The following is an 11,224-nucleotide window of genomic DNA, read 5'->3' on the forward strand; positions in this document are numbered from 1 at the left end:
TTCACCAAGAATGGCACATATTGCTACCGAGTAATGCCCTTCGACCTCAAAAATTTTGGGGCCACCTACTAACTCCTTGTTAACAAGGTGTTCAAAGAGCATATGGGGAGGAACGTTGAAGCCTATGTGGATGACATGTTTGTAAAAAGCCTGAAAGCCGAGGCCCATATCTCGGACTTAGCCGAGACCTTTTACACTTTGAGAAAGTACAACATGAAGTTCAATCCCAGCAAGTGCGCCTTCGGTGTCACATCAGGCAAATTTCTAGGCTTCATTGTCACTCTGAGAGGCATTGAGGCTAACCTTAAGAAGATACATGCCATACTGAATTTGGCACCTCCTTAGACGGTGAAGGAAACCCAGAGACTAACCGGCTGAATAGCAGCCTTTAATCGCTTCATGTCGAAGTCAGTCGACCGCTGCCTACCCTTCTTCCATGCCAACAAGGAGCTGAAAGATTTCCAGTGGACGGAGGAATGCCAACACGCCTTCGATGAGCTCCAGGTGTACATTACCTCACCTCCCCTCCTCGCTCGGCCGGCCGAGGGAGAAACCTTGTACCTCTACCTCTCGACCGGGGATGAAGTAGTCAGTTCAGTCCTGATTAAAGAAGACGGTGTGCAAAAGCTGGTTTATTATACCAACAAGGTACTCTGCGATGCTAAAACCAGGTATCCCGAGATAGAAAAATTGGCTTTTGCCCTCGTGGTTTCGGCTAGAAAGCTCAAAACATACTTCCAAGCTCACTCAATAGTGGTCCTGATGAACTAGCCCCTCAAAATTGTCCTTGCCAAGCCCAAGACCTCGGGACGCTTGACGAAGTGGGCCATCGAGCTTTTTGAGTTTGATGTTCGTTACCAGCCAAGGCTTGTAATCAAGGCACAAGCCCTGGAAGACTTCATAGTGGAATGCACCTTCAGTCGAGCCCTCCACCAGACCCTAGAAAATGTCGAAAGGGATCATGTGGATGATGAGGCTCACCCCCAATGGAAACTCTTTGTCGATGACTCCTCCAATGCTAAAGGAAGCGGTGCAGGCCTCATCCTTCTCACCCCCGATGACGTTGCTATAGAGTATGTGCTGAGATTTAACTTCCCAGCATCAAACAACGAAGTCGAGTACGAGGCCCTATTCGCTAGCCTACAGCATACTAGGGACCTCGGCTCTTCACATGTTGAAGCCTTCAACGACTCTCAATTGGTGGTGAATCAAGTAAACGACGAGTACGAGGCCAAAGAACAAAGCATGTCCAAGTATCTCGCCAAAGTCTAAGATTTAGCCCGCCACTTCTAGCGCTTTTCCTTGTAGCAGGTTCTACGAGCCGAGAATGCAAGAGTCGATGCCCTCTCCAAACTAGCAAGCACGTCGAGCAGAGTCCTCGGCCAGACCGTGTGCGAAGAAAAGCTACTTCGGCCTACAATTGAAGAAGTCCAAGTGCTCCCAACAGAGGCCGAGCCATCATGGATGGATCCCATCACCAATTTCCTATCAACAGGATAGCTGCCCAAAGATAGAAATGAGGCGAAGCAACTCAGACGTCAAGCAACCCAGTATGCCTTGTTAGAGGGAACATTGTACTGAAGATCCTTCACCCTGCCCTACCTCCGATGTTTTCGTCCAGTGGAAGGTGAGTATGTACTACGAGAGATTCATGAAGGCATCTACGGTAATCACCTTGGCGGAAGGGCCCTAGACCAGAAAACTCTAAGGCATGAGTACTTCTAGCCGACCCTCCACAAGGATGCCGCCAAGCTAGTGCGAAAGTGTGATCCGTGCCAGAGGCATGCCAACTTATGCCACCAATCGACCACCACTCTCTTGGTCCTCTCCAGCTTCTGGCCCTTCGCCAAGTGGGGGATGGACCTCCTTGGCCCTTTCCCACAGGCCATGGGGGGCAGAAAATACCTTGTCATCATTGTAGACTACTTCAACAAGTGGGTAGAAGCTGAGCCCTTGGCTACCATCATGGCCCGAGCAATCCAGAACTTCTTTTGGAAAAACATTATCTGTCACTTCGGCCTACCCCACATGCTGGTCACCAACAACAAGAAGCAGCTTGATGACACCAAGTTCCTCGAGTGGTGCGCCTCCCTCGGCATCAGGCAACAATACACCTCGATAGGATACCCCCAAACCAACGACCTAGCCGAGGTTACCAACAAGACGATGCTAGACGGACTGAAAACCAGATTAGACTGGGCAAAAAGCCTATGGGTTGATGAACTAAATAGTGTACTCTAGGCTTATTGAACTACACCTCAGACAACCACTGGGGAAACACCCTTTGGCTTAACTTATGGCACAGAAGTAGTGATCCCAACAGAGATCGGGCAGCCGACACCCCGAGTTGAGGCATACTGAGAAGAAGAAAATAGTAAGCCCTCAGAGCAAACTTGGATCTGTTGGAAGAAGCCCGAAATCAAGCACAAATAAGAGTGGCCGCCTACCAACAGTGAGTGGCCTGCTACTACAACTCTAGGGTAAAGGAAAGACACTATCAAAAAGGAGACCTCGTCCTCAAGAAGGTTATGGTCCCCGAACCTGGAGTTAGAAAGCTGGGTCCAAATTGGGAAGGCCCCTTTCACTTGGAGGATCTAGATGGAAGACCTATCCCTTGGACATGGAACTCGGAGAATCTTCAGATGTATTATAAGTAGCTGTAATATCTTTTTGGAATGATTGAATGAATGGAACAAAGTTCCCCTTTGGCTCAATGCTTAGTGCGTATACCTACTAATTTCTTACAACTCTTTGGCTTCACGACCAACAGGGGCGCATGGCCTCCCTAGAGGAGCGTGCCCTCTCACCGGGCTGATGCTAAGACTTAAACAACTAAGTAGTGAATACCCTAGCCGAGCGACGCATCAAAATATACCAAGACGGTCGAGGCCTTGCATCCCTTAGCACCCCACATCGGCGGCAGCTAGCCTCTTGGACTTTTTCACTTAGCACTATTAGGAAAGGATGACAACGCCCTCCAAATGATAAATGAGACCTCGTTGAAAGGAACACATGGGTAGACGGGAGCTAGGCGAGCCTCAGCTCTGCCTGGCCACTCCTCCGGGTGGTAGGCCACCTCAGCCTTGCCAAAGCCAACACTTGGGGAAATGGGAACCAGGCGAGCCTTAGCTCTACCTCGGCCCCACCCACAGCTCGACAGGTCAGCTTACCTTTGCCTAAATACCCATGGAAGGAAGAGAGCCAAGCAAGCTTCTGCTTTGCCTCAGCCTCCTCCTCCCATCACAAGCCAACTCGGCCTCGCCTAAGTGAACACTTAGAGGGAAGTTAAGCTAGGCAAGCCACAATTCGATTATATGGCTCTGCCTTGGCTGCCCTCCACCACACACCCAGGGTACGCATGTAACAAGCCGAAGTGAACTATTTTACACAACGATCTTTCTACTTAGGGGGACAAGGGCCCACTCGACGAAAAATAAGACAACAAAGCAAACAAAAGAAAAAAAATAGCAGAAAGCAGAAATCAAGTACTTGAGAAGAGATTCAAAAAATGCCACCAATTTCCATTATATTAAAAAAATGGGCTTTATAAAACTCATTTACGGCCTTCAACACATGTACAGTATCAAAAAAGAAAACAAAAACCTAGCCTAGGCCTCACCACTTATCGGAGGGGGAAGAGCAGAGTTAGTAGCCTGGTGTGTCCGAAAGTGCATGGTTAAACACTCTGTAGCACCAGTTTAAACATTTATAAATTTTTCCATTTCTCACAGCAACTATAAACATAGTAAATGGTGAGAACGGGTCGTATCCATAGGAAAGCGAGGGAGAAATTATTACAAACCTTAATTGGGGTAAAAGAATGCAAAGGGAAATTGTAGAATCACAAATCTTTCATTAATCAAATAAAAATGGAGTTTGAGCACTGCTGAATATAAAATAAATAACATAAATTAAAAAGAAGAAATCTGCAATTCGATCAGAGGTACCAGTCTCCAGATCTCGGCGTTGAACCTCAAATTTCTCGAGCTAGGCCTTCCGTCTTATCTGGCCGAATTTCAGATCTGTAGAAAAGAAATAAAGTACAAATTAAATCTAATAAAAGTAAAATTTGTAGGAAGGAGAAATAAACTGGAAATTAAAGAACATAAAGTAATTATAAAACAGAAGAAAAAATGGTTGGGATTCAAATCCAGAGGTGGCAGTAGTGGTGTTGGCGAACTGCAAGTAGGAACCCCTCCTCTTGCCTAGGCGTCCTCCTCTTCCTCTACCCTTGAATTTCTCAAGATCAGCCTTCTTTCTTACCTATGTGAATTGACCAACCCCTTCTACAGGGGCCCTGGTACTCTTTTTATAGTTAGGGATGCCCTAGGGTTTCTATTGGATGGATAAGATGGTTTTGGGGTGATCCTATGGCTGAGAATGGAAGTAGAGGCTGCCCAGTATTATGTAGGGCTGAGATTTGGGTGCCTAGAAATGGAGGGTGTAGATTAGAACATCTAGGGTTGAAGGGTTAAGATTAAAAGAATAGGTGGTGCCCTAAATTGAATGGTTGGGATATAAGATGGAGGGAGTGGCTGAGATTTAATGGTGGGGGAGCTGAATGGTGAGGATTAGCATAATAGGTGGCGCCCTAGGGTTTAAAAGCTACAAAAGAGAGCCTTAAAATGGATGGTGGAGATTACACAGCTGGCGCGGCTAGGGTTAGCTAAGGAGGAAAAGAATGGGTTAAAAAGGCTCCCTAAAGTTTTCTATGGAGAGGGGAGAATGGTAATACAGTAGGACGGGTGCCAACTGTGTTTAGCAGATAGGAGGTGCCCTCTTGTTCTTAGTTCTTTACAAAAACACCCCTCTCTCAACTGGTCTTCACACTAGCTTCCCAAAACTGTACTTCAGCATGAAAACTTCCCAGTTTTCTACATAATTTGCATAGAGCCCCTCCAAGGTCACATACTTGATTTTAACTGGAAAATAGGTGCACTTTGACTACTCTAAGGCCGAAAATACCCCTGAATTGATGCCCTTAAGGCATCAAAATGCAGAGTTATCACACCCCCCCCCCAACTTAACCATTGCTAGTCCCTTAGCAATACAACCTTAAAATTATACTGAGAATATAGGTTCTTCCCATTGCAATGTCATCCCTGACAGAATTTGCCAAGTATCCTGATTCCAGCATTCTCAAACTTTGTATAGATTGGTATTGGGCTTAAGGGGTAAAACAGTCATACTTTGAATATCACAAAATCTTGGCTTAAAAGTCTTATTTGCCCTTCCATTTGCAGACTGTCTTGATAAGCTGAGATTGATTTTTAAAATCAGACATGTATTTTTCTTATCATTTTTTGACAATGGATTTCTACCCTTGAATTTGATTTGCACACTTATTTCTATTGTTACCTTTCATCATTTGATGCGAATCTCGACACTTGCCTTGGGTGAAGGGACCTGGTTACTAAGTGTTAGGTGATTGTCTTTGTCATTCCCTTTCCCGTTTGATGCGAATCTCAACACTTGACCTAGGTGAAGAGACCCGGTTACTAAGTCTAGGATGTCCATTGACCTTTTATTCTCTCTCTTTTTTTTTTGCAATATTGTGTTCAGGGTAGTCCACTATTTCTAACAATTTGAAGAATTTGTCTAATTTCTCCATCTTTCTCTTCTTATCTTGGCAGGGGCAAATTTGGGAGTATTTTGCAATTTCTAAACGGTTTCGACAATATTCAAATAAGACCAATTTTGACTCCTATCACTTGCTACTAATTTCTACAAAATTCAATATTCTTTTATTAGTTTCCTCAACTTTTATTGTTTGGGAATCTCTTTTAATGGAAAAAAAAATTTAAAATTTGTAGTGAAATTTTAATTCTACATATTTAAAGGCTTAGCTTCTCTTTTATTTTTTTTAATTTTTCTCTCTTTCCTCACTCCAACTTAAATGGCATTGTCCCTAATGGTATGACTATTATGATGCAAAAAGGATTTGGGCCAAAGGAACAATGAGTAGGGTTTTCCTGAGGGGTTCAAGGTATTCCACCTAGTCTCGAATCAAGAAAAGAAAAACTCTGATCCTAAAAGTAACTGAAAATTTCGTTGGCTTGCCTCCCAATCAGCACTAAGTTTAATATCTTCAATCAGACACATTACACACTTTCTTCATCTTCTGACAGACAAGGTTCAGATTGGGCTAACCAAGGGGTAGGCAGGGCATCTAAAAGATCATCCAATATATCCACCTTGCACTTATCTTCCCCTAGGTTGGGATACTTAGAGGCACTAAAAACATCTAACCGGACTTTCTGCTCCCCTAATGAAGTGTCCATTTCTCCCAATTTACAGTTAGTGTTTGCATTGGCCATTGCTAGAAATGAACATCTTAAGATTATTGGGGTGTGGTTCAGTTCCTCAATTGGGGTCATGTTTGGAATGATAAAATCCACTGGGAAGTGACAACCCTCTACCCTAACAATGATGTCCTCAATAACACTTCAAGGAGTCTTGACTGACCAATCAGCGAGTTATAGAATTATCGAGGTAGGTTCTATCTCATCGATCATGAACCTATCATGAATGGATAGAAGCATATTTATGCTAACCCTTAGGTACAATAAGGCCCAATCAAAGGTGATTCCAGAGATGACACAACTTATGAGAGGAGCACTAAGGTCTTTTATTTTTCTGGGAAAGTGGTTTAGGGGAGCTGCACTAACATCTCCCGAAAGCATTATTCTTTGTGGGGCCGATCGTGGCTCCATCATTTGAGTACACATACATCTTTGTTAAAAACTTGGAATAGGTCGGGATATGTTGGATTGCGTTGAGGAGAGGGAAGTTAATATGGACTTCCCTGCTCTCCTCGTTGTGAGTCTCTTTCTTCTTTCGCACCGGCCCAAATGTGAGTGCGGTAGGAAAGGGAACTACGGGTTAGTTCACTAAAGGTTCTTCTTCTGAAGTTTCCTTTCCTTCTTCTACTCCCCCCAACTTAGGGTCTTCTTGCTCATTTTTACCAACTCTCTCACACGGGTCCTGTAAAATCCTCCCACTCCTTAAGGTTGTAATAGCCTTGATATTTTCAAGCTGAGAATTCTTAGGAGGTGGTTGAATTTGTTGTGGAGGAAAACCCGATGGATGATTTCTAGGAGTCACAACCGGTTGACTCGGTATTTGCCCTACTTCTCTCCTCTTCTTGGCTTCGGCTAGCTGTCCTATTCAGCTCTCTAATCTATCGATGGATTGCTGCTAATTTAGGATTAACTGCTGAAGTTGCATGAATTGATCATCTACTGTATGGGTCTAAGGAGTTTGGGGGTAAACCTGATACGGTTGGACTGGTTGGTTCCTAGGTTACACCTACTGGAATGATCTTTGTACTTGTGGCCTCTGAAATTGCTGGGCCATGGAGTTAGATGGGTGGTATTGCTGGGACTATGTGTAGGTTTGAAATGGTTGAGCCGGTTGAGTTCCAGGGTAATCATTGTACTCCTAGTGGGTCTGGGCTTCAGACCATTGGGAGTGCCTCTCTAACAGGGGGGTTTCTTGGTTTTTGGCCCTATAAGTGAAGTTTGGTTGACTTTCCCACCCAAGGTTGTATGGGCTAAAGAATAAGTTAGCATTAGGTTGGAAAGATCTATTGGCCACATGTACTTGGTTTGGAATGACTAGTTGACATGGGCCCGCCATAGCACTGGCTAACATGATGGGTCGGGCTTGCACAGATGGAACATGATGGATAGGATGATAAGGTTGGGTATGGGCCACTTTGTTGACGATATGCAAGGACTTGGTAAATTCAATGGGCCATTCCCATTAATCTTGTCCAGTTGTCGAGACACATGGTTCCAATCTATTTGTGGCTCAGGTTGGAAGTAGTTTCTCATTCCACAAACTCCACCCATTGTATTCATTTTATCTTATTTTAACCCCCTTTTTCTTCTTCTTTTTTTTTCTAAAATTTGAAATTTAAAATTTGAAATTTAAATTCTGCAATTTAAACTCAAATTTGAATTTGAAATTTTTTATATTTTTTCTTCTTTTTTTTAATTTTTTTATTTGAAGTTTAAAATTTAAATTCAAACTTAGATTTTTAAATTTAAATTCAAATTTAGATTTTTAAATTTAAATTTCTGAAATTTAATTTCAAATTTGAATTTTTAAATTTAAAAAAATGCAAGAAAATCAACCACATGACCTAGGGGCCGGCCTAGGGTTTCCTAAATTAGTGGTTCAACCAATGTGAATCCTCTTAGGTTCACTTGGAATTACACCACTTCCTTTGGTTAGCCAGGTAAGAGGTGGGGATGTGGGAGGCTCCCCTTGCTCTCGTAAGGACTTAATTAGTAACCACAAAACCCGCTTAGGAGTAACCGTTTAACATCTTTCCTTAGACACCAACTGCCGGTTATGGAAAATAATTACAAGCTTTCCTAAAATTCAGCACACCTTTGAACTAAGTGTGTGGCTTCCCTAAAGTAAACACAACAAACTGCAACTAACGACAATGCATGAACAATTATTTCAAAAATTCAATTAAGTAATTAAACCTAAAAGAATAAGGCAAACAACTAAGCAAAATGAACAATTAAAATAATAAAAAGAGCACCTAACACTTTCACAACTAACAATAATAATTTCAGCAAATAAATAAACCTATATGATGCATGCTCTAGAATATCATACCCTAAATATTGGAATAAAAATGCAAGAAAAATATTAACCAATTTTTTTATATTTTTTTAATTCAAATTTTAACATTTTGGGAGTTTAAATACAAATTCGGATTTTGAAATTTAAATTTGAATATTTGTTTTTTAATTTTTAACTTTTTTATTTTTTTCCTTTCAAATTTTTTTAATTCGAAAATTTAAAATTTAAATTTCGAAATTGGAAATTCAAATTCAAATTCAGATTCAAATTAAAATTTAAATTCAGATTTGAAATTTAAACTCAAATTAAAAAATTTCAACAATTTCCTATTTAGCAATTAATTATTAAATTAAACAACTAAAAGAAAAGAAATTAAATAAAGCAACAAATAATAATTGCAAATAGAAAATAAAACAACAATTAATTGTGGTAAACAGAATTAACAACTACCGTAAATAAATTCTAACAAACTAATTGCTAATCTAAAAATTAAACTGAAAATAAAATGATCAAAAAGAAAATTATGCAAGAAATAGATAAAATAACATAAAAAAATACAAATCTAAAAAATATTAAATAAGAAATAAAACAAACAAAAGAAAAAAATAATGCTGAATTTTTGTATTTATATTTTTTTCGCTTTTTTAATAAAAGAAAAACACTAATCTAAAAATTAATATTAAAATAAAGTTAACAGAAGAAAAATACAATGCAAAAATAAATAAAATAAAATAAAATAAACGAAAATTGTTTATTTCTTTTTTTTGTTTTTTGTTGTTTTTTTATCTGAAATAAAAGAAAAAAATGAATCTAAAATTTAAATCGAAAATAAAATAAAATAATATAAACAATTTTTTTTTTTGTTTTTTTAATCTGAAATAAAAGAAAAACATAAACCTAATAAAGAAAAAAAATCGAACAATAAATTAAAATAAAGATAGAAGAATAGATCTAGAAACAAACGGAAGCAAAATAATACTAAAAAAATAAATCGGATCTAGAAAAAAAATTAATTCAAAATTGAAAAAGTAACTATTATATAAAAAAAGAGTTTGAAAATAAATATAAGAAAATTAAAAATAAAATGGAACGACGACACCTGAAATGCAATCCAATTTATCTTCTCTTCTCTTCCATCCCGTAGTCCTGCAATGCTCTGGTACCCCACCTTTTGCTATTCCATCTTGTAGAACCAAAGAGAAGCAAGAACTAAACTGAGATAACTGATCAAGTAATAAAATGAAAAAGAAAAAATAATGAAACAGATCCTGAAAAAGTAAATAAAAAATTTTCTCCGTGCTTCCCCCAGCAACGACACCAAAAACTTGGTGTGTCCGGAAGCGCGTCGCTAAAAACTCTAGAACACCAGTTTAAACGTTTATAAATTTTTTCATTTCTCACAGCAACTATAAACGTAATAAATGGTGAGAACGGGTCATATCCATAAGGAAGTGAGGGAAAGATTATTACAAACCTTATTCTGGGTAAAAGAATGCAAAGGGAAATTGCATAATCAAAAAACTTTCATTAATTAAATTGGAATTAAATAAAAATGAAGTTTGAACAATGCTGAATATAAAATAAATAACAATAATAAATAAACAACAAAAATTAAAAAGATGAAATCTGTAATTCGATCAGAGGTAGCAATCTCCGGATCTTGCCTTTGACCCTTGAACTTCTCGAGCTAGGCCTTCTGTCTTACTTGGCCAAATTTCAGATCTGCAGAAAAGAAATAAAGTACAAATTAAATCTAATAAAAGTAAATTTTGCAAGAAGGAGAAATAAGCTGGAAATTAAAGAACATAAAGTAATTCTAAAATTGAAGAAAAAATGGTTGGGATTCAAGTCCAGAGGTGGTAGTAGTGGTGTTGGCGAACTACAAGTAGGAACCCCTCCTCTTGCCTGGGCGTCCTCCTCTTCCTCTACCCTTGAACTTTTCAAGATCAGCCTTCCTTCTTACCTAGGTGAATTGACCAACCCCTTCTACAGGGCCCTTGGTACCCTTTTTATAGAGAAGGGTGGACACAACTGGAAATAGGGAGAAAGATGGGAGCAACAGGTGGGATTTAGCAAAGTTAGGAATGCCCTAGGGTTTCTAATGGATGGCTAAGATGGTTTTGGGGTGATCCTATGACTGAGAATGGAAGGAGAGAGTGCCCAATATTACATAGGGCTGAGATTTGGGTGCCCAGAAATGGAGGGTGTAGATTAGAACATCTAGGGTTGAAGGGTTAAGATTAAAAGAATAGGTGGTGCCCTAGATTGAATGGTTGGGATATAAGATGGAGGGAGTGGCTGAGATTTAATGGTGGGGGAGTTGAATGGTGAGGATTAGCATAATAGGTGGTGTCCTAGGGTTTAAAAGCTATAAAAGAGAGCCCTAAAATGGATGGTGGACATTACACAGCTGGGGCGGTTTGGGTTAGCTAAGGAGGAAAAGAATGGGTTAAAAAGGCTCCCTAGGGTTTTCTATGGAGAGGGGAGAATGGTAATATAGTAGGATGGGCACCAACTGGGTGTAGCAGATAGGAGGTGCCCTCCTGATCTTAGTTCTTTACAAAAATACCCCATCTCTCAACTGGTCTTCACTCCAGCTTCCCAAAATTGTACTTTAGCCATG

The 11,224-nt window shown here is 40.0% G+C and overlaps 1 protein-coding gene across 1 annotated transcript; it reads left to right on the plus strand.

Moving 5' to 3' along the window:
* The first annotated feature begins 399 nt into the window (after positions 1–399).
* LOC148877977 (uncharacterized) lies at positions 400–1,272 on the plus strand. Its single transcript, XM_088971054.1, has 2 exons — positions 400–648; positions 772–1,272. The coding sequence occupies exons 1-2, from the start codon at positions 400–402 to the stop codon at positions 1,270–1,272; spliced, it is 750 nt and encodes a 249-aa protein (XP_088827180.1).
* The last annotated feature ends 9,952 nt before the right edge of the window (positions 1,273–11,224 follow it).

This window comes from Nelumbo lutea, chromosome 1, assembly GCF_056320005.1.
Source record: "Nelumbo lutea isolate HS-2025 chromosome 1, American lotus-T2T, whole genome shotgun sequence".
Lineage (NCBI taxonomy): Eukaryota > Viridiplantae > Streptophyta > Magnoliopsida > Proteales > Nelumbonaceae > Nelumbo > Nelumbo lutea.

Coding starts and splice junctions, on each gene's coding strand:
- LOC148877977 (XM_088971054.1), top strand. CDS start 400: ATGTCGAAGTCAGTCGACCGCTGCCTACCCTTCTTCCATGCCAACAAG. Junction 649..771: donor TGGTTTATTATACCAACAAG/GTACTCTGCGAT, acceptor CTGATGAACTAG/CCCCTCAAAATTGTCCTTGC.